Below are 23,978 nucleotides of genomic sequence, written 5' to 3'. Positions count from 1 at the left end.
CGAGGCTCTGAGCAACCTGATCTAATGGGTGGCATCCCATCTTATGACAAGAGGGTTGGAATTAGATGATCTTTAATGTTCCGTCTAACCCAAGCCATTCTATGACTCTATGAATATTTCAGTTTGTTTTGTATGCACAAGTGCACACCTGTTCTTTACCTGTCTCTTGAAATTAGGTTGTTAACAATTGAGTGTTATACCAAAGGGTTATTCACACTTTATCATAAAACTTCCATTCTCTTCTTAAAAAGCAGAATGCTGGGAACTCAGAACTGCTTTCTGATGTAAATTATCAAATCAATCTGAGTCAAGTAACCAGTAACAGCCAGTAAAAGACCAATGTTACCCTAAACAGTTATACTATTACTGTCTAACTGTTTAACATTGGTCTTTTTATTGCCTTTGGATGTACACAGTACTTATGAATTTTTTTAGCATAAAAATTCTTGTTCAAATGATAACATTCTATGGCAATTATGGTAATATGGGCAGTGTTGCTAAGGTGGAGCAGTCAAAGCCACCAGTCTGTAAATCATTAATCCCTAGGATTTGTGGTGACTAGCATGATGCAACATGACAATTACTCAGTCCTTGTTAAACATTACTTTTTTTCTTACCCCCCCCCCCCCCCCCCCAACACATTTGGAAGTAATAAATTCAGCTCCTTTCCAGTTGCAAACTTACTCTGAGCTAAAACATTGCTCTTCATACCTTTTTCAAAGATCTATAGGATATCAAGACAGACATCTCAATGGCTACCATGGTATGCTCTTTCCCTTACCCTAGTTTTCCTCTCTATTTTCTAATTCCTCTTCTGTCTGCTTCGTTGTCCATATTCTATGACACTTATGTAATAATGATTTTGAAAATGGATTTTCTATGTACTTCATGCGTATGTTACTCTGCAAAGTATTTGAGTCTTCCTGTCTAGATAATATCAAAAGATAAACCTCCAAGACATGAATCAGAGCAAGGACAGGATTCATCTCACTGACTGTAAACATCTGCAATATAGATTTCTACATATGAGCTAATCATGAATGCATTTCATAGTGAAGTGGAACAGTGCAACAGTATCTCTGGGGTGTATGAAATATGGTTTAGGAGTGGTACTCTAGAAGAGGTTGTTTCTCTCCATTGATGTTAAAAGATGTTAATGTTAATGTCAAGAAATGTTAACGGCTATAACTGACATGGAGAAGGCTGAGGTACTCAACATTTTGCCTCAGTCTTCACAGGCAACTGCTCTTTCAATACCTCCCAGGTCACAGAATCTCAGGGCAGGGACTGGGGGAATGAAGTCCCACCCTCTGTGGGAGAAAGCCAGGTTCGATACCATCTGAAGAATCTGAATATGCAAAAGTTGATGGGGCCTGATGAGATGCATCCAGGGATGCTGAGGGAACTGGGAGATGAAGTTGCTAAGTGTATAAGGAATTGGCTGGATGGTCATATTAAAACGGTTGCAGTCAATATCTCAACGTCCAGGTGGAGACCAGTGATGAGTGGTGTCTCATCCCCTCAGGGTTCTATTTTGGGAATTCAGCAAAGCCAAGTGTACAGTTCTGCACCTGGGTTGGGGCAATCACAAATATCAATAGAGACTATGTGATGAATGGATTGAGAGCAGCCCTGCAGAAAAGGACTTGGGGGTACTGGTGGATGAAACACTTGACATGAACCGGTAATGTGTGCTTACAACCCAGAAAGCCAATTGCATTCTGGGCTGCATCAAAAGAGTCATGGCCAGCAGATCAAGGGGGGTGATTCTCCCAATCTCTTCTGCTCTCATGATATCCTGCTAGGAATACTGCATCCAGCTCTGTGGCCCCCAGCACAAGAGAGACATGGACCTATTACAGTCGGTCCAGAGGAGAACCACAAAAATGATCAGAGCATAGAACACTTCTCCTATGAAGATAGGTTGAGAGAGCTGGGCTTATTTAACTTAAAGAAGTCGCCTTCTCTGAGGGAGACGAGAGAGCAATAAAGGGAGACCTTATAGAGGTCTTCCAATACTTACAGAAAGCCTCCAGAAAAGATTGGGAGATGCTTTACCAGGGTGTGTAATGAGAGGACAAGGGGTAATGGTTTTAAACTAAGAGAGAGGAAATTTAGACTGGATATAAGGAAGTAATTCTTCATGATGAGGGTGGTGAGGCACTGGGACAGGTTGCCCAGAGAAATTGTGGATGCCCCCTCCCTGGAAGTGTTTATGGCCAGGTTAGATGGGGCTTTGAGCAACATGGTCTAGTGGAAGGTATGTCTTCCCAGACATGCCAGGAGTGTTGGAACTAGATGATCTTTAAAGGTCCCTTCCAACCAAAACTGTCAATGATTGTATGATTCTATGATTCTATTATGTTCAGGGTACTGTAGATCTCAGGGTGAAATCTAAGGTTAAGTGAAATGAATGCTGCCACAAACATACATCTGATCTATAAGAGAAACCTGGGAAAGTTATATTTCTTTAGACTATTGTGAACATTAGTTCCAGCTAGACATCTGTTTGTAACCGAAAGATATATCATTGACTCAAGGAAATCAATTGTTGAATTTGACTGCAGTTGATAAATTGTTTCAACAAGAATTCTGCCCCTTCTATCCTCTGTTTAAAGTATACTAGAAAAATGAGTTCTCCGATCTTCTTTTTGATGATGTTAGGTATTAAATTAGGGTAAACATTGGCTAGTCTGTGGAGAGCTGGATCATATGTATGGATACTGTATATTAATTTTTATGTAGTGAGAAATATTCTTACCCTGAATGTGTTTCACTTTCTATGCCAGGTTAATAATGAAGTTCGTGTGTCTAGTGATCTCTCAGCAGGTGAGATAGAAGCCACTCAGAAGAGAAGGGGAAGAGTGCAGACATGCCTTCTTAAAGAACTTGGTGTTCATTGTGAGGAGGTAAGCACTGACAATCATGTTAAGGTAAAATGGATAACACTCCAGCAATGTAACTAGCACACAGACTGTAATTTGAAGTGAGGTCAAATTACTGACCTCAAGAAAATTAACTCTATATCAGCCAAAACCAGCACAACATCACATGGCATGAAATATTCCTTTAGTCCATTTGGGTCAGTTGTCCAATACCTATTATATTGCCTCCTAGTCTCCTGCTCACCCACAGCCTGCTTTCTGGGGGTAGAGTGCAGAGTGGGAAAGAGAGAGCCTTGATACTGTGGCAGCACTGTTCAGTAACAGTCAAATTATTGGTGTGTTATTAGTACCATTCTAGCCTCAAATCCAAAATACAGCACCATATTTGCTGCTATAAAGAAAGTGGACTGTAATCTTGTCAGATGCAATACAGCATACTTCTTTAGAAATGTCTTGGCTGGCTATAATAGTTCTTTCTCTTTTGGAAAAAATAAAAAATAAAGTTCTTGGTGACAGAAAGGGAACAGAGAAACACAGTAAGTACTTCTCAAGATTTATTTATATTTTGAAGCAACGGCACAGAAACGTAGCCAGAACAAAATTACGTATCAGAAAGACAAGTGCAGTTCATTCATGGTGGGACAATACAAAGGAGAACATATTTTGTGACCGTTATGTAAAGGGAAAAGAGAAATAGGGGAAAGCAGGTAGATTATGGAATGTGTCCTTAACAAAACTAACAGGTTAGGTGAGAATTGCAATGGCCCTTATCCCTGACTGTTTGTTAAGCCTTTGCTCTAAAAAGAATGCACCAAGATTAACCTTTATGTACTGGTGTTTTCTGTCTTCCACTCCTCAGAATAATGTACCTAACATTGTTGTTCTGGGATCAGGAGGAGGCCTGCGTGCTATGATAGCCCTGCTAGGAACCTTGGTGGAGCTAAAAAATCAGAATATCTTGGACGCTGTCATGTATCTGTGTGGCGTGTCAGGATCCACTTGGTAGGTACCTGTTGACTAGTGTGATAGTAAGTGAACTGCTTCATAGATTCAGTAGCAATCTGACACTTTCGTCACTGTTCAGAACCCTGTATTGGACTCACAACTGATGAACCTAGTGGCAGGTGAGATGTGGCCTGTAAAAAGGTGGGAGGCACAGGAAATACTTATAATATCACCAACAGTCCAGCAAGACTGATCTTTCATCCCTAGAGAGGAAGAACCTCTCAATGGTGACTTAAATAATAAGCTAACTCTGTCTTACCTTCTTGAAGATATAATTCCCGTTGTTTACAGGTTAATGATGATGAGGAGAGCAGAAAAGTGACAACCAGCCAGGAAAATGTTGAAAACTTCTGGGTACCATACTACTCAGAAGTACAGGGGCTTGTTTAATAGAGGCTATGTTACATTTAGAAAGGGCCTATAAAACTTAGCTACATCTTTCGAGTGTATGGGAATGACTCAAGGTGCATAAATGTAAACACCTAGTGCCATTTTACCTACTTTGCCTGACCCCTGCCGGTTGGGAAAAGCACTGAGTCTCCTACATATACTGCGTCAAATCTACTAAATTTGTAGTGATGTCTCTCACACACATGACACGTTAAATGACATTATATATATGCATGGTTATGCTCTTGAATATTGTACTTGATATACTTTTCAGATGTATTTTTTATGCAATTGAAAGAAACGACATTCAGGAACAGGAGCCATTTTACTTTAAGGTCTATGTGCACCATTGTCAGTGACATGCATGGATTGTTGCACACTTAAATTTAGACAACTAAATACATGTGCCTGTATGTGAAATATACACCTAGCCTTCTCTTTTATTTAAAGGGATAGGTTTATGATCTGTAAAGATAGACTTATAGTGACAGCTTAGATATTATAGAAGAAAGTCCTGTCTGGTTTTCTTCAGCTGGTTCAAAAGGACACAGGTCTACAGCTCCTGTGGAAGTCTTGGACACTTTACACCTCAAGTGTCACTATCTGTGGTTAGGAGCCCTATGTGGTGTCTGCAGTAATCCCAAACATCCTCACACTAGAGGGATAGGATGCCATCCAGAACGACCTGGACAGGCTTGACAGATGGGCCTCTTTGAACCTCATGAAGTTCAACAAGGCCAAGTGCAAGGTCCTGCTTCTGATCTGGGGCAATCCTAAGCACAAATACAGGCTGGGCTGTGGATGGATTGATAATAGCCCTGAGGAGAAGGAGTTGGCAGTGTTGGTGGATGAAAAACTCAACATGAGCTGGCAATGTGTGCTGGTAGCCCAGAAAGCCAAGCCCAAATCCTGGGCTGCATCAAAACAAGCATGGCCAGTAGGTCGAGGGAGGTGATTCTCTCCCTCTTCTCTGCTCTCATGAGATCTCACCTAGAGAACAGTATTCAGCTCCAACATAAGAAAGACATGGACCTGTTAGATCAGGTCCAGAAGAGAGTCACGAAGATGATCAGAGGGCCAGAGCACCTCTTCTACAAAGACAGGGTGAGGGTTGTTCAGCCTGGAGAAGAAATGGCTCCAGGGAGTCCTTACAGCAGCCTTCCAGTGTTTAAAGAGGGCCTTATGAGAAAGCTGAAGAGGAACTCTTTAACAGGGAGTGTAGTAATAGGACAAAGCATAATGGTTTTAAACTAAAAGAGGTAGATTTAAATTAGATATATTAAGAAGAAATGTCAGTCTGAGTTTGGTGCTGGGAAAGCTTGTGGAGCAGTTTATCTTGAGTGTCATCACGCAGAACTTACAGGACAACCCTGGCCCAGGGTTGATCAGGCCCTGATAAGGTCCAGTCAGCATGGTTTTATCAAAGGCAGATCCTGTTTCACAAACCTGATCTCCTTCTACGACAAGGTGATGTGCTCAGTGGACAAGGGAAAGGCTGTAGATGTGGTTTACCTAGAATTCAGTAAGGCTTTTGACACTGTTTCCCACAGAATTCTTCTGAAGAAGTTGGCTACTCAAGGCTTGGACAGGTGTATGCTTTGTTGGGTTAAAAACTGGCTGGGTAGCCGGGCCCAAAGAGTTGTGGAGAATGGATTTAAATCCAGTTGGAGGCTAGTCACTGGTGGTGTCCTCCAGGGCTCATTATTGGGGCCAGTTGTCTTCAATATCTTTATCAATTATCTGGATGAGGGAATCGAGTGTACCCTCAGCAAGTTTTCAGACGACACCAAGTTAGGCATGAGTGTTGATCTGCTCAAGGGTAGGAGAGCTCTGCAGAGGAATCTGGATAGGCTGGACTGATGGTCTGAGGCCAACTGTATGAAGTTCAACAAGGCCAAGTGCTGGGTCCTGCACTTGGGGCACAACAACCCCAAAGCAGCACTACAGGCTGGGAGATGAGTGGCTGGAAAGCTGACTGGCAGAGAAGGACCTGGGAGTATTGGTTGATAGTCGGCTGAATGTGAGCCAGCAGTGTGCTCAGGTGGCCAAGAAGGCCAACAACATCTTGGCTTGTATCGGAAATAGTGTGGCCAGCAGGACTAGGGAAGTGATTTTCCCCCTGTACCCAGCTCTGTTATGAACACCATGAACATCGTGTTCATTTTTGGGCCCCTCACTACAAGAAGGACATGGAGGTGCTGGAGCATGTCCAAAGAAAGGCAACAAAGCTGGGGAAGGCTCTAGAGAACCAAAGAAGGGCAAAAAGTCCGGTGAAGGGTCTAGAGAACAAGTCTCATGAGGAGCAGCTTAAGGAGCTGGGGTTATTTAGCTTATAGAAAAAAAGGCTCAGGGAGACCTTATTGTACTTTACAATTACCTTAAAAGAGGTTGTAATGAAGTGGGGATCAGTCTCTTCCCCCAGACACCAAGTGATAAGATGAGGGGAAAAGGCCTCAAGTTTTGCCAGGGGAGATTTAGATTGGATATTAGGAAAAATTTCTTTACTGAAAGGGTTGTGTGGCCTTGGATTAGGCTGCCCAGGGAATTGGTTGAGTCACCACCTCTGGGGGTCTTCAAAAAACATTTTGATGTAGAACTTAGAAACATGGCTTAGTGGTGGACTTGTCAGTACTTGGTTAAATGTTGGACTAGATGATCTTAGAGGTCTTTTCCAACTTGAACAATTCTATGATTTTATGAAGTTCTTGACTATTAGGGTGGTGAGGCACTGGAACAGGTTTCCCAGAGAAGTTGTGGATGTCCCATCCCCAGAGGTGTTCAAGGCCAGATTGGATGGGGCTTTGGGCAACCTGATCTAGTGGGAGTTGTCTGTGCCCATGGCAGGGAGGGATTGAACTAGATTATCTTTACGGTCCCTTCCACCTCAAACCATTCTATGACTCTGTGATTTTATGATCTTCATTGTACAGAGTCAATACACAGGCAACAGGCTGCTCTTGATGAAGAAGGTAATTCTGTACACCTTAATTTATACTTGTATTAGGGCCATAGAGTTGGTCTTGGAACAGTCTGAGCCCTTCTGCAAGTAGCTAGCAGAGATGATATTTTAGTAGGAGATGATACCACACTGCAAATGTACCAAATTTATTGGTCCTAATAACAGACCAAAAATTTCACAAGTTTGTAAAAATGGTGACGTGATGTAATTCATTTTACTTAAGTTTGTTCCATGTTCTTTAATGGATTATCCATTTCTTAGCAGGCTTCACATCTTTCCCACTAATGATTTCTGCAAAATCTGTATTCCTACAGCAATTTACCCTAAATACGTGGCATGTAACCATCTGAAATTCAGCTTCATGTCATCTAACTAATTAAATGACATTATCAGAATGCAGATGGGAAGCAAATGATCAAGGAACAATGACATCCTTCTATGCTGCAAAGTTCCTTGCTTGTGGAGAAGCCTATGACTTTTTCTTCCCATACATTTGTTAAATCATTCCAATAACTGCATGTAGATTGAAAGAAAAAAAGAAAAAATCAAAGCTCTGTTCATTTCCCTCTTTACTAGAGAAAGGATTTTTCTCCTTAAAAGGTGCATGTCCATGCTGTATACAGATTCAAAATGGTCAGAAAAATTGAAGTCCCTGGAAGAGAATCTGATCAAAATTCTCACTGTGGACACTTGGAATATTAAGAAGGCAATAGAATATTTAGAGGAGTCATCAGAAGATGAACATTACTCACTCACTGATGTCTGGGCCTCCTGTGTTGTATACAAAATACTGCATCAGGTAAGAAACTGATTACAAACACCTTAGGAATGTTTTGAACATCTCAAAGTAATTGCAACTGAACTTGACTTTGGTGAACGTTTTGAGGAGTTGTATAAATTGAAGTAATATTTTAGAGCATTATGTCTAATTTCTAGATACGTAAAGGTAGAGAGGTTAGTCCAACTCCATTCTCCAAAGTGGGGTTTTCCCCAGTAGTACAGAAGAGAGGAACAACAACTTATGTTCATACTTATTTTCCAGTTTGATGAGAATGAGCTGACTGATCACACGGCTGCCTTGAAGACTGGAATAAACCCTTACCCAATTTATGCAGCAGTGGATAAGGAAGAACTGCGTGAAGAGGGTGCAAGCTCTCCAGGTAAATATGGGTTCGCCTTACAGTATTTTAAATACCATCAGATATCTTAAATACCATTAGGTTCCTTTAAGTTAATGGCAGACATTAACTGTGCCGACATCCAACCCCATTTTGACAAATAAATAATGGAGAAAAAGAGGCACTTCCAGGGGCTGAATCACATTCTGTAAAGGTCACTTGCATGATAGGATAAGGTGAGACAACTCCAGAATGGAATAGACTAAACAGATTAGATAACACATCAATAAAATAGATCTTCAAAATGTATGTTATGGATGAAACTTTACACAGATCTGATGTAGCAGCAGTTTAAGATGTATTAATTCCTTTACAGTAAATCACAAATTAGTTTGTATGATTTTTTTCCTTAGCAGCATTTAATCATTAGTTAATCGTTATCATATTTAACACAAAAACTCCTCTGCATCAGCTTATTCAGCAGGCAATCATTGAACCTCAGGGAGTCTGCCCTGACAGGCATCCCTCCCCAGGGAAAGATCCTAGGTCACAGCCTGCTGTGGTCCTGGAGAGCTCAAAGGGGCCTCCAACTGAGTATTTAGAGGGGCGCAGTTCTCTTGTAAATGCTCTATTATGTATCGGCCCTAGGAGGAGCTCCAGAAAAATGCAGGTCTTCTAAAACTGAACTAGGTAACTATAGTCTTTTTCAGTATGTGGGTGGAAGGACTTCACATGGAAAAGTTCACATTCATTCAATTGCTCAGTCAATCCTGTCTCATTAAACTGAATTTTCCCTCACTAGAATTTAAAACTTTCCTACACCTACTTGCACAGAGGACAGATCACCTCCTTCCACTTAACATCTGTAGGCTTTGATATAAAATGATGAGACTTGATTTATAAAGCACAAGCTGGCCCAGAATTCTGATAATCCTGGAAGGTCTGAGTGAGAACTGGGAACTTCATTGTGGAAAGACAGTGTGATCAAGGGAGGGTTTATGAAATAAAGGGTAGGTGGCTTTGCAGTTTAGACAGGTGCATGTATGGTAATAGTCACAACAAAGAAAAAGTTTCACTGTTGCTATAGAATGCATTTTATTTTCCATACCTCTTAGAATAATTAACCTCTTACTAGAGCAAATCAGATTGATTCAGTTGTCCATACAGAGGCCTCTATTCACATTTGAGAATCCTTAATGTCACAGAAGTGACTCAGGATGTTCTGTGACAAAGGGGGAATTGGTACCTCCTTTTAATAAACATTTTTGGTAAGATTTAGTCATGATCATGAGACAGCTGCTCAGTTAGGGAAATGAGAGGGAGAGAGCACACATACACACACACACATAAAATTTGCAGTAGTTTATATACAATTTGCAATAAAGCACTATGCAAACATATCCAATCACATTATTACAGCAGTCCCAACTCTGCAAAACATCTTCCCTTATTCCATGAAAAACAGAGCTTTGGCACAGGATAGGTGCAGGCCTTGGGTTGGCACCAATCCTTTGTTATGTGTTCCTGAGGTCTTGATCTTCTCTGAAGTTGATTTTTTCTCAAGACAGGATTCTTGGTGTTTCTGTCAAATAATCTGTTTGTTGTTCCCAGCCCATCAGGTAAAAGTGCTCAGGCCAATGTTTATAGCTCTGGGCAGAGACAAAGTGATCAGGTCCTAACTTCTAGGCAGATCATTTAACCCTTTCATTGCAGAGCAGGTAGCACAGAGCAGGCAGAGCGGTTAACCCTTGCCTCATCCTTACCATACTCTGCCTACTTCACCTATTCCTCTATAACAGTATGGGCTTCCTTTCCATCCTACATCATAACAGTCAGCTCCATGCAGATGACTCAGTTCAAGATAGGTCCCTTGGTACCATAAGTCCGTGGTAATAGACACGTGGGTACTTGAATGAAGCCCTTTCTCTTCTCTTCACTGACACTAAAGTGTATTAGGGCAGTCACGCCATGTGAGCAGAAGGACTCTCTTAGCTTATAAGCATTGAGAGGCCTATGAGTTATGCTAGCACATCTGAGAGATTTATTCAGAGCTGTACAATTTGACAGATGATCTGCAGGAATCCCAGACCTTCCAGGTGTAGCAGTTGGAGGCTAGGTTATAAAGGATACCAAGAGCATAACAAGCAGCAGGCATAGCATGCTATGACTTTCTTTGTTCCCCATATGACAATTCATCTTTGTCAGCTGAAGTCAGGTGATTTAAGAAAGGAAAAGAAAAACAACCAGAATGCTATCTTGGGATGGTGAGGTCAGCTATACTTCTGAATACTGTGTGACAAAGCACAATATTCTTTGATTTTTCTCAGGGACCTGGTTTGAATTCACTCCACATGAGGCTGGATATACTGCCTTGGGCGCTTTTGTGAGTACCGAGCACTTTGGAAGTAAATTTGAAAAAGGTAAACTGATGGAGAGTAAGAATAAGAAGAAACACATTTGTTACATGCAAGGTAAATCTTCCTAATTCTTCTTTGTAGAATATATATATATATATATATATATATGTATTTGTATTCTGTATACATATGCAAGTATATATATATGTATGTATATATATACAGGTATTCTGTATCTTTCTGCAGGTTATAATAATATATCTATTATTGTATTATGTGTGTGTATATATATTATGTATGCATGCATAATAATGGAGAATTCTGGAGAGCAGTTTGTCTATCTTTAAACGTCCAAATGGGAACATCTGAATACTTCTCTACTCTCCACTACCTAAACTGACCAGTTTTCTGTGGTTATTAAGGAAAATTAGAGACCTACATCCTAGACTAATGAAGTTAGTAGAGTATTCCCAGCCTAGCTGTCTAAATGTTTTATAATCTCAGCATGTTTACTTTACAGGGAGAGATGCTTCCCAAATCAGATGCATCCTGTGAGGACCGGTTCCTCCTATTATTTCAAATTGTTTCACTCTGTTTCAGTCCAGGTCCCAAATCTTTTTATTCCCTATCTACAGCTGCAAATCTCATCTCACTTGTCTATGACACATCTAAATATATCTATCACCCTTAAACACATCTTGCATTTAATCACTTCATGTCCCAGTCTCCTCAGAACACGCACTTGACATCATTCCCTTTAGGAAAAAAAATCTCAACAAACAAACAGAAAATGCACTCTAATTCTGGCTATTTAATTCACTCGGACAGAAAAAAAATAAAATCAAAACACAGAGAAGCAATGAAGAGTACTTATGGCTCTGGGCTCATGTGTGGGGTCTGCCCAGGGAAGTGTTCAGCCAACAGTTCTACAGTGTGAGAGTATTCAGTGTTTGCCACGAGATACTGGACTTAATGTAAAAAAAATAGCTCACTGAACTGTAGATCTGGCACGAGGAAGAAGGAGTAAATCAGATTTTGAGCTGTACAATCCTTTCAGTGGACAATAAGGGAAAACTATGCAAGTAGCTTTGAGTTAGACTTTTACCTTATAGGTTTTGAAAGTTAGGTAAGAGGAGTGTACTATTGAAAGGCAATCTTGGATTGAATTCTTAGTAAGATTATCATAAAACAAACACTTTAACCACATTTTTTTTTTTTCTTTCAGGCTTATGGGGGAGTGCTCTTGGAAGCAAGGAAGAAATTCTAAAGGCTATACATGGTACTCTATTTTTTTCTGTTGCCTCTATGTTCAAATTACTTGTTATGTCTGCTGAAATTGAGCATATACTTCAAATTACCCTTGAGTGATCCTTGCAGTCCTCCAGTTTCAAAGAGGAATATGGCTATGTCTAACAGAAGCTCTACTGGTACTCCATTTTTCCTTCGCCCAGTGTTCAGTAGACTCACAAGGAATTTGGTGAGGGTAGTTTGAAATACTTTTATGAAGAGTGGCAAGAATGAAAGCGTATTTTGTGATGAAATATTGAAATCTTTCTTATTTAAAAACAAGAAATAAAACACAAGAATCATTCAGCCTAGTGCATATTTCCCTACGTGAACTACCCAGAGGACACAACTTACAGAAGCATTCTACAGGTGCACCAGTTTGCACAGCAGCTCACACAAAAGGGCACACAGAAAAAGGCCAGCAGCTGTATTGAGGACAGCATCGACACCATCAGCAACCACAGCTACACGTTACATGGCGTGGTCTCTAGCACCTGCTGGTAATATGAGAGTCCTCAATCAAAGTAAAGCTATAGGAGAATGAATCTCTGCAGGTCTCTGACTGCAGGGAGTGCTTGCAACCTTTTACTGAGGCTCAGGAACAGGAGATGGTCTTCCAGTTGCAGGAGAACTGTGCTTGTTGAGGACCTGTGCCTCAAAGTAGAGGTTCGGTGGGAGGAGGTCAGCAGGCTTCACAGCATCAGAGATGGCAAGAAAAAGATTGGTCAGATCTTATCTAAGAGAATTTGAAGAGCCCAAGTTCCATCAGTATCAAAGAAGGATCAGTCTTTGCATGTCAAATTGGGTAGTGGAGACTGTCATGACGACACAATCTGGAAGCTGGTGACTTTTGGCATTAAGAAGAAAGCTCCTGCTCCCCCTGAAAATTTGCAATTAAGGAATAGATTTAGTACTCTCGTAAAAGAGGAAGGACTGGGAGAATGAGAGTCTGAGCTCTGTCTCAAATGAAGCTCTGTGTCAAATAAGCCTGTGCCACCTACAAAAGGAAGCAGTGATTTACAGTACTGAGAGAGTCTGTGCCACAGTGGACAGACACATCCATGTACCCAACTGTTCTCTTGTCTAGAGAGGTTTGCTGAGGGCTTGGATTCATGAACTTATGGAAATATAGCTGTTTCTTGTGTGAACCTGATGTTATCACCCTCCACAGCTCATCCACATGGGCATTGAGGATACTGCTAATTGAGACGAAGTGTCAATCATGACTACATCTGGTGAGGGATGTTAATGGCAACAAGAAGGGCTTTGTAGATACATAATCATCAAAAGGAAGACTAGGTAAAATGTGGACCTGCTGCTGAAATGGAGGCAGGCAGGAATCCTGGTGGCAAAGGACATGCATAAAGTTGAGTTACTTGGTGCCTTCTTTGCTTCACTCTTTATCTGGCGCTTCAAACACAAATCTATGAGTGATGAACAGAACCAGCAGGAGATTAGTGCTCTTCTAGAGTGCCAGCCAGAAGACAGGGGAGATCTTTCAAGGAATTTAAAATGGAACTGTACTTACATTTACATTTAGGTGCAAGGCTAGATTTCTTGATGTCTTTCACTGAAAGACAATGACTATTTTATGAGAAGGGGTATTCTTATTTTAATTATCTTTTTATTTCTTTCAAGAGTTTATCAAGCAGTTGTTACAAAGATTACAAAGATCCTGTGAGACAAGGATATGCAGCCCATATGGATATGATCATGGTGGGTTATTGTGATTCTTTGCGCTTTTTTGCTTTTTTTTTTTTTAATTTAAACACACTGATTTGCTTTCCCCATGTAATCCCTTAGGGGACTGTCAGGATTGTCAGCCAAGGTACAAGGAAATCCAGGCCTTTTTCCCCCTCTTACACATGTAATAATTTGTAAGGTCTTCAACACGTAACTAATTCCCATTTACTCCAAATTTTGCTACTCCTCCTGCTATTGTGTTTCATGGACCTTTTCTTCCAGAATGAAAACAAAGACTATTTCTATTCTGGTATGATTGTATAGCCATCCAGATGTGAAAAGCTCAGTGTTAGATGTTTTTATTATCAGCAGGGAGAAATATTCACTTTGCTACATGCTTCCTCTCACCAGTTTAAACTTCTTTAGGATATGAAAAACGAGGGCAGGATTTCTACATATTCCATCTAATACAATGACTATATCTTCACTAATTCATGTTAGTTACCATCTGCTTAGATCAATACCACCATGCTGATGTTTGGTAAGATAAATTCCACCCTGACGTAACTTCTATCTTATCTTTCTTAGAAAGTATGTCAAATACCACCGAGATTTTTCAGACTGCTTTTCTTCTACTAGAACTTCAGCTGTGTGCTGTAAGTGGGAGAGATCCTGAAGAAGTCTTCAATAAATTGTTGAAAATATTGTCAGGCAAGTGAATGGTGTGGAAGTTTCTTAGTACCTGCACTCTCGGTAATCTGATTTCACAAATTTCTTTGTTGTGTATTCTTATACTTTCCTTTTCTTCTTTTCTCTTTTTAAGAAGATGAAAAAAAATGTGCATCCTACCAAATGTGCCTTAAAGTGCATGAGACTTGGGTGACGAAAACAAAGGAGGAAAGAATAGAGAGCTGTGTTAATCTGGGTAAAGAAATAGAAAAGGAATTTGGAGGCAAGTATTGCACATTAATGCTCATCATAATGGTGATGATCTCCCCCCCCCATTTAGAAAAATTCACTTTTTTCTACAAATCCTGTGATTTATTACAAAAGCCCACATGCATTTGTTGTAAAAAGTTGTCGTGTAAGTTGCTGTGTATTTGTTTCTTTAATGTCACTGGCTTTTAGCTTTTTCTCCACTTCATTTTCCTCAGTGTGTCTTGGACAAGAAGGTACTCCAGAAGAAATGCCACGATTATTGCAAGGCAAGTTTGTTTCATTTTTAATATCTTTTATTGCTCTTTATATTGTATGTGCTTTGAAAAAAATCCATCTTTGGAGGATTGTGAACATAAATTCCAATGTAAATCTTGGGTAGGGTCATTGTGGGATGATCTAGTGAAAACTGTACTGTAGAATGTGTCAATGATATTCTAGTCTCCAGTGTTCACAAAGCTTTCTGTTCTCGTGAAAGTAATTAGAATATGCCTTCCTGAGTAAATAAATTAGAAGGCCTAATCCTGAACAATCAGTTTCCCATTTACTCTTGTTCCTGAGTGAGCCTGTACTGCTCAGGCATTCAAAACTGATGAAGTATATGTTGCAGAGAGCGGATTTCTCAGTGGATTGCTGTTAGCTACTTAGCATGCATTACTCTCAAGTGTTACTTGGAACATCTGCCACTAGAGACATTTTGAAATGAAAAGTCATGAAATAAGAAATCCTATAGCAAGCATTTTTGGCAGCTAATCAAAATTTCCGCCCTTTTATCTGTTTAGATAGAAGTAACTTTTAGATACTTTTAGCACTAAAGTTTTAAGTAACTGAACTCATTTAGCTTATATCTACAATATTTATTGGACCGTGAGTCGAATGAAGTTTATTTGGATTTACGTCAAAAAGACTGAGAAGAGGTCTAAGCAAGACACAAGTAAATTTCAAATTAGAATTTCACTTTGAAGTTCCTAGAATACATTTGCAATGTTAAGCGGGTACATCACATGTTTAGATCCAGGGCTCTGCTAGTTCCATCACCCACTGTGTATGGGCAGCTTTTTGCCAACTCCTTCTGGAGCAAATTGGTGGGTGCTATGAGATTAAATATGGCCATTGTTTCTTTAATCTCCTGTGCTTGTTCCAAGGACTGTGTACACAGATCACACCTGGACTGTCTTTGCCTAGTACAGTCCTCCAAAGTATTGCATTGAGCTCGTTTTCTCACATTTTCTCACATGATCTCTTGAATTTCTCATGGTTTTCTGTCGAAATTTGCTACCTCGCACAGCTTGTTCTACTGGGCTGTAACATGGCTCTCACTTTATCCATGGGACTTTCAGCTGGAAAGAAGATTAAGAGAAAGAACGCTCTCTGAGCCACAAGAATGTTGCAAGGGGGCCAGAAAAGATCAGGCCTTGACTGACTTATTCAAATCTGTTTCAAGTGGGCTAAGATTCCACTGACTGATGTTAATTATCTGAACTAGTGAAAAGTATGGTTCTTTTTCTTTGGAAGCACTTTGGCCTTGGCACTAAGGCTGGCTGTATACTATCAGCACGTATGTTCTTCTGACATGATGCATCTTCACCGGATTTTGTTGCACCAGTCAAAAAGTGAAGTTGTCTAGATTCTACTATGTTCTAAATTGTTTTATCTCTTCTTAGGCCACTTATTGAATATCCATAGGATCCTGACTAAAACAACGCACTGTACTTTAAACTGGACGTGGGGAACAACTAATAACTTCCTTTACAAGTGCCGTAAGAAACTCCAGTGAAATCTTTATTTATTTAAGATTCAAAAAATACAAACTGGTTATGTTATCTGACTTGATCGATGGAGCAGAATGCATGGGATCTGGTAGAGCTTTTAGGCTGTGCTTGTGTGATGTTAAACCAATAAAACTGTCTTTGCCATTTTTTTTTTTTTAATACAGCAAGTTAGATAACTTTCCTTTCCAAGATCCACCCTCTCTTAATAGCATCCCATTGTGGGCAGCAACTAAACAAGTCATAAACAGAATTTTATTTCACACTACTGGAATCCAGACCTGCAATATCATTGCAGATACATAAGATACTAGCTCAATTCAGTCACATAAACACAGGCATCCAACATCACACAAACTGCCCTGAGTTCAGGGGACCACAACATTAGGGTGAAAAGTACAAAAGAAAACCTATAAAACCCCTGTGCCCATTTGGAGGAGAACCTGGAGGACACAGAAAGTAGACTAAGGAGGTGGAACTAGACATCTAAGTTTATGAAAATGAGTTGTGCTCCTGACACATGGACAGTAAAATTGGTCTCTAGATTCCATCACCTGCACTAACTGAATGCTCACTTAAAATAATGGAAGTTTTGGGACCTAGTTTGTAAGTAGAAACCTTCATTTAGACAGATATATTTACATGTCATGATCTTGAGCTAGCTCATCCATTCATTTTTCCCCTCAAAGATCTTATCTTAAAATGACTAGTGCATATTTCTAGGGGCATAATCTCTTTTAAAAGATCATCAGGAATTTTGGTCTAAAACTGACCACAGTCAAATAAAGAGGTAGGTCATATGGATGTAGATTCCTCCTGTCAGAATACAGTTGGACATCTGGTTGGGCATGAGATGCAGGTTCCTATATATTTTTGGGATGCATAATCAATAAAGTCTGATGTACTCTTTTGGGGCTGGTCATATATATATATATATATTCATATTTGTCTTCATGAAATCTCATTGCTTTTTTTTTTTTCTTTTTTTTTTCCATTGGATTAGCTAACATTCAGTCCTCTCACCTGGTCAAAAACAAAACCATCTCCTTGATTGATGCTGGCCTGGCAATAAATTCTGCCTATCCTCTGGTACTTAGAGCACAGCGTCAAACAGATCTGATCCTTTCCTTTGACTTCAGCTCTGGAGATCCTTTTGAGGTACATATGTGGTTATCTCTTTGTAGACCCTATTTTGGGGGTGATTAAGTTGGAGACTGGAGAAATGCATTATAATCATTAACAAAACAAATTTCAAAGAAATGTGTAAATGGATTCTGACAGGCTGGTAAGCTGATCATCATGTTGCCTGGACTTTTTTTCAAGGCAGTTGGCAGAAAAAGATATTTTTAGAACTTGAGGCACTTTACCTGTCTTGTTCACAGGTATTTGATGATATACTCTCAGGTTATCAAGCTATCAGGTTATCAAAGGTGCATAAGAGCAACAAGGAGAAAGCTCACAAATTTCTTAGTCTCCCTTTTTTCCTTAAAGCTGGCCAGAACTTTTGTGTGGGTAACTGATGCTACTCCTTCCTTAAGAGTAATTGATGACATTCTTCAAAGAGATCATTCAGGTATGCAGCGTGAGGAAATGTGGTATTGATAGTCTCACCAGCAAAAAAGTCTGCAGCAACTGCAGAGGTTGGAAAATCCTGGAGAAGAGAAAGGAAAAGAAATTCAACCAGTTTCAAAGATGACACAGCAAGGGTATTTCCTAGAGATTTTTGTGCTGAGTGGAATTTTTTGAAACAATTAAAACAATATGAAGTTGTTAAATGCTCAGTGAAAAAAGATTAGGGAAAGGATGCACTCAAAAAAAAATATACAAAAAAATAACAACAACAATAAGAAGACCAGCCAAAACAAACAAAAAAACAAAATTAAAACTCCTTAGACAGTGATCAGGGAAGATATTGATTACAATTATTTTTATTTTTATTATTTTATGTTTCTAACTCTGTTTTATTCTATTTTTGGGGGGGAACTAGGAGGGAGAAGAACACTAAAAAACAAAACAAAACAAAAAAAACTCCTTACACCGTGAGCAGGGAAGATATGGTTTACATTTATTTTTGTTTCTATTATTTTATGTTTCTAACTCTGCTTCTCTGGCTATTTTCAGTGTGGTCACTTCAGGGACAGTGGAGGTAAATGCACCAGGAAGCACTGGCTGCTTTGGATTGCCATATCTTACAGCAGGCATTGAGAATAGAGTAGAGTAGAGTAGAGTAGAGTAGAGTAGAACAGAACAGAACAGAACAGAGTAGAATAGAATAGAATAGAATAGAATAGAATAGAATAGAATAGAATAGAATAGAATAGAATAGAATAGAATAGAATAGAATAGAATAGAATAGAATAGAATAGAATAGAATAGAATAGAATAGAATAGAATAGAATAGAATAGAATAGAATAGAATAGAATAGAATAGAATAGAATTAGAATCGAATCGAATCGAATCTAGTCCAGCTGCCTGACCACTCCAGGGCTACCCAGAAGTTAAAACATATTCCTGAGGGCATTGTCAGTCTGAGGAGTCAGTATGGATCAGGACTGGTGGCAGAAAAGTATCAGATATTTCCTTTCTCCTTTATTAAAAAGTTGCATTACAAGTGAGTGTAAATGTACAATACTATTTCTGTAATTGCTTCTATTTAAATATAGTTGTCTAGGGAATTAGTTTGGGGAACTTGATTTAAAAAAGAACTTACTAGCTTTCAGAGATTTTATTAGTATTTCTTATCTTTCAACTGAATGTGGGACATTTGAATGTCTTTTGTGACTACAAAAGCCATGTCTTCTTTACCTTTTTCCAACAGTAATAAATAAAAGTGATAAAATCTATAGAATCTAATCCAGAGATGACATAAATACTAAGGTGTCAATAACTGCCTCTCTATGGGAGAGGCTAGTAGTGTTCTTAACGCCTCAGGACCCATCTTTAACTGTAAAGTGCATTCTTTGTGGAGGGCTTGTTGGAATGAGCTGTGCAAGACCCCAGTTAATCTGGGAAGTTTAAATTAAGTGGCTGCCGTTCACAATCCTTGCACCATCTCAAAGCAGAACATTGCAAACACATTCACAGAAGAGTGAAAAATGTCTCAAATGTTGTTTCTCCTCCTGAAATCTTCAGTCATTGGAGGATAAGTAAGTTTTCTCAGGGACACCACAGAAAATCTCATTTTGTGCAAGTTCCCAAAATGACACCTACTTTAGTCAATACTTTCATTCAAAATTAAGCAAGCATTAAAGTTTATGTATGGCTTGAATTGAGTGTGTTGCCTCCATTTGATGGTCAGATACACATATGGAACATGTAGCGACTTTTTAGTTTTGCTAGAGTGCAAACATGGGACGACTGCTTCGGAAAGCAAAATTTGTTCTGAAAGCCTGTGAACCTGGTCATATCTTCAGACTGTTGTATAGATGTCAAGACCCTTTAATTTTGATATCTTTCAGTGTCAGCCTTTCTGGATGTAGCTGTAATTTGTTAAACAAAGGTTCTTGCTAGAAGTGACTCCAGAAGCAAGTGCTGGATTTTCATTTATATTCTCAATTCAGTCAATTCCTCAGAGAACTGAAGAAAATTTTGATTTTTATACATAATTTAGGTTATAATTTACTATAGTCTAAGAAACTATCATCATTTTGTAGCAATTAATTTTATTACTGGAGATAGGATTGATTTATTCTAGGTTTTCAAAAACAAACAAGATAAAAAATGCATACAATTTCTTTGTGTCTCTGTGTCTCAGACTATCGAGAAAGCAGCTGAATACTGCCAAAAAAATGGTATTGCATTTCCCAAGATAGAGAAGCAGGAAACGGAGAAGGAAAGCCCTTCTGATTGTTACATCTTTCGAGGAGACAAGTCATGCCCTACAGTCATGCACTTTCCACTCTTCAACAAAGTGAATTGTTCTGGTAACATATATTTGATGCAATTTTGTCTCTGTGTACTTGCATTTCATATTTTCAACTTCCAGTGCCAAGCATTTCAGAGTCCTCTTTTACTCAGTGCTGTTGTAAATGGACACAGAAGAAAAGGAAGAGAGTAGGCTCTATTCATAATCAACAGATGCTTGTGCAGGTGTTAATATTTAGTGTTTACCCTCACTCCCTCAGATAAATATATGTCTGTACTCATGGCTAAAAGATTTTATGTAATCTTTGGTTTGTTCTCTGTATCAAGCTCAGGAAGTGCGGCCTAGATGAGTGGACAGTGAGGTGGACTGGCAACTGGCTGGATGGCAGAGCTCAGAGGGTTGTGCTCAGTAGTGTGGAATCTAGTTGGAGGCCTGTAGCTAGCGGTGTCTCCCAGGTGTCAGTACTGGGTCCACTGTTGTTCAATTTATTCATCAATGACCTGGACATGGAATGGAGTGCACCTCAGCAAGTTTGCTGATGACACAAAGCTCGGAAGAGTGGCTGATACCCCAAAGGGCTGTGCTGCCATTCAGAGGGACCTTGACAGGCTGCAGGGATGGGCCAAGAGGAACCTCATTTAGTTCAACAAGGACAAGTTCAGGGTACTGCACCTAGGGAGGAATAACCCCAAGCACCAGTACAGGCTGGGGGCTGACCTGCTGGAGAGCAGCTCTGCAGAAAGGGACCTGGGAGTCCTGGTGGACAGCAGGCTGACTGGGTGGCAGCAATGTGCACTTGTGGCCAAGAAGGCCAATGCTATCCTGGGCTGCATTCAGAAGTGTTGCCAACAGGTCAAGGGAGGTGATTGTCCCCCTCTACTCAGCCCTGGTGAGGCCACACCTGGAATATTGTGTCCAGTTCTGGGCTCCCCAGTACAAGAAGGACATAGAACTACTGAAGCGAGTTCAGAGAAGGGCTACAAAGATGATTAGAGGACTGGAGTACCTGTCATATGAGGACAGGCTGAGAGAACGTGGCCTGCTTAGCCTGGAAAAGAGAAGACTGAGGGGAGACCTCAATAATGTATATAAATACCTGAGGAGAGGTTGTAATGAGGATGGAGCTGGTCTCTTTTCGGTAGTGCCCAGTGACAGGACAAGAGGCAACACGCACAAACTGAAGAACAGGAGGTTCCATCTGAATATGAGGGGGCACTTTACTGTGAAGGTGAGAGAGCATTGGAACAGGTTGCCCAGAGAGGTTGTGGAGTCTCCTTCTCTGGAGGTATTCAAAACCCACCTGGATGCCATCCTGCACAGTGTGCTGTAGGTGATCCTGCTCAGCAGGGGAGTTGGACTAGATGGTCTTCAGAGGTCCATTGCAACCTCGGCCACTCTGTGATTCTGTGATCATTTTAATTAAATTGTGGTCCTCCCATTAAAAAGAAGTTGAGGAGACATCACATTTAGAAGCTAGACTATCCAAATTGGGGATATTTATTACTGTTTCCCATGTAGTTACTGATGAGGAACAGGCTGGTACAGATTTATCTCTCTCTGATAACTGATAAAGCTGGTGATCAAATAAGTACCTCTGGATTTTCATTGAACTTCTGCTCTCTCGTTTTGCTGGCTCCAGCATTATCTTAATGTGATAAAGATTTTTTATATGAAACTTGTGTGTCTTCAGGGATTAATACTTTCCACAAGTCCATGCTTTTCTTGGATGATCTTGTAGCTTTATATTTGGCATTTACTTACATAGTGTTTTCTGTTTTCTAGATAAAATCAAAGAATACAGAAGCAAATTCTCTACTTTTAAAATGTCCTTCCCCGAGACAGACATCAAAGATCTCCTTGCAAAAGCAAAGCTGAATGTGTCCAATAATAGTAAGAGAATTTTGCAAGAGATACAACTGCTTCTATGTTCCTCTCATACAAACAAGTTCTGAATGCAAAGGTAGTTTTTGTGTTTGTTTGATTGTTTTCCCTTTGGTGCAGAATAATGAATTTATGACTCTGTATTTCTCACCTGCTCATTTTTCTGCATTTCCTGTGTAGAATATTTAAAACTGATCAAATATGAAATATCTGAGCTATAGGTTGTTCCTGATGGCAGAAGTATTTGACTTTGTCCCATGGTGCACTGAATAGTCCCAGTCAAATAATATTGCCTATAACATCCCGGCATTAGACAAGTATGCCTGTGATATTAAAAAATGTCAAAGTCCTCAGAGCTGTCCTGTGTTTAATTTACTAGTGTTTTCCTGTGTTTTCTTGTGTTCAGACTGAGTTTAAAGAATTAGGAAATTGAATCTGAACTCAAGAAAAGAAAAAATGTTTTACTGAGAGGTTGGTCAGACACTGAAACAGGTTGCCCAGACAACCTGTGGACTCTCCATCTGTGGAGATACTGAAATCCCAATTGGACAAAGTTCTGGACAACCTGTTTGAGCTGACCCTGTTTATGCAATGGGTTGGATTGCATGATCTCAAGAGAGCCTGTCAAAGATAAACAATTCTGTGTGATTATGTGTAACCAGGTTGGTAAATCAGCAATAGCATTACAGGAAAAGTGCTATTTCATTAAACTCAGAATAATTTCTTTTGAACGAGTTCCAGTTGGAAATCAGGCATCTTGGTTGTGGGCAGTAGATATGCTTAAGCTAGTACTCCATGGATTTTGGCTTACACGTTTGCTTGCCGAATCAGTGGTAAGGAGTATCCAAACACTATGAAAAACAAGGTTTTGTTGGCAATGAGTTGTCAACACACACACACAGACAGGCAGATGCGCAGCTTGCCACAGCAGAGAACCAGTTTGCAAATCCTTATGCATTTGGTAACTGACATGCTAAACATCCTCAGTGCTGCTTTGCAATGGAACTGCATATTCTCAACATGGTTTGCTGAGCCAAGACCAAAAAGGACTTGTACCTCTGTCACCTACACCAGCAATGACAGATCAGGATACAATTTTTCTGAAAGTCTGGTAAGAAAAGAAAAGCACCTCCTATACTTTTACCAAGAGCTGTAAGTCAAGGCAACCACACTGTCAGTGTATGAGTCCATCCTTAAGGATAGCTTCACATTTGTTGGTCACAGCAAACAATTAGTCAGGGGAAAAAAATATCTGGGAATGAAAATAGGAAACTGTTGAATGCACTGACGTTTGTACTTCCCCTGACCAGTATGTTTATTTTCTTTGTAGCTAAACCAGGTAGAAATGAATTAGACTTAAAAAGAGTTGCAAAGTGTGTATGTCTAACCTACTGCAGTCACTCATCCACTTATCAAGTTTTACATTTCCTCTGGGGATTAAAATACCTCCTCCCAACTTTTCAAAATATGTGGTGTTTGTCCTCATGATGTGGGCATTGAATAAGATGTGCAAGACACAGATTTCTGTATGTATTGCCTTTGGGTAGGACCTTATTCATTCCATTTATGTGCCTAAAATATCATTGTCAAGAACTAGCATTTATATTTGCCTAGACAAGTTTTGATGAAGTTTGTTCTTTAGCTTTTTCATCTAAACTGTATGAGCTCAGTTCTTCCATGCAATGTATTGAGGCAGAGTTCAAACGTGAGACTGTTATCAAGCTATAAAACATTGGTCTCTGTTTTCTTGGGACACATTTAGAATCACAAAATCATGGAATCATAGCATAGTTTAGGTTTGGGCTGAAGGTCATATACCCCTGCTTAAAGAGGTGAAGAGAT

General features: G+C 39.8%; 1 protein-coding gene across 2 annotated transcripts; it reads left to right on the top strand.

Moving 5' to 3' along the window:
• Positions 1-633: 633 nt before the first annotated feature.
• Positions 634-22,481, top strand: PLA2G4C (phospholipase A2 group IVC). Of its 2 annotated transcripts, none has more exons than XM_080565074.1 (15): positions 634-763; positions 2,790-2,909; positions 3,745-3,887; positions 7,840-8,038; positions 8,282-8,399; positions 10,685-10,828; positions 11,940-11,993; positions 13,640-13,717; positions 14,273-14,395; positions 14,511-14,636; positions 14,839-14,889; positions 16,285-16,380; positions 17,393-17,547; positions 20,145-20,313; positions 22,038-22,481. In XM_080565074.1, the coding sequence occupies exons 1-15, from the start codon at positions 752-754 to the stop codon at positions 22,205-22,207; spliced, it is 1,758 nt and encodes a 585-aa protein (XP_080421200.1). In that variant the 5' UTR covers positions 634-751; the 3' UTR covers positions 22,208-22,481. The 2 variants fall into 2 exon arrangements, with proteins under 2 accessions (XP_080421200.1, XP_080421199.1); XM_080565073.1 differs by having other exon boundaries at positions 14,508-14,636.
• Positions 22,482-23,978: the final 1,497 nt, after the last annotated feature.

The sequence above is a fragment of the Anser brachyrhynchus genome (genome assembly GCF_964034855.1).
Source record: "Anser brachyrhynchus genome assembly, chromosome: 22".
Lineage (NCBI taxonomy): Eukaryota > Metazoa > Chordata > Aves > Anseriformes > Anatidae > Anser > Anser brachyrhynchus.
The sequence above is the reverse complement of the archived record's forward strand: the minus strand, read 5'-3'. Positions and strand labels throughout refer to the sequence as shown.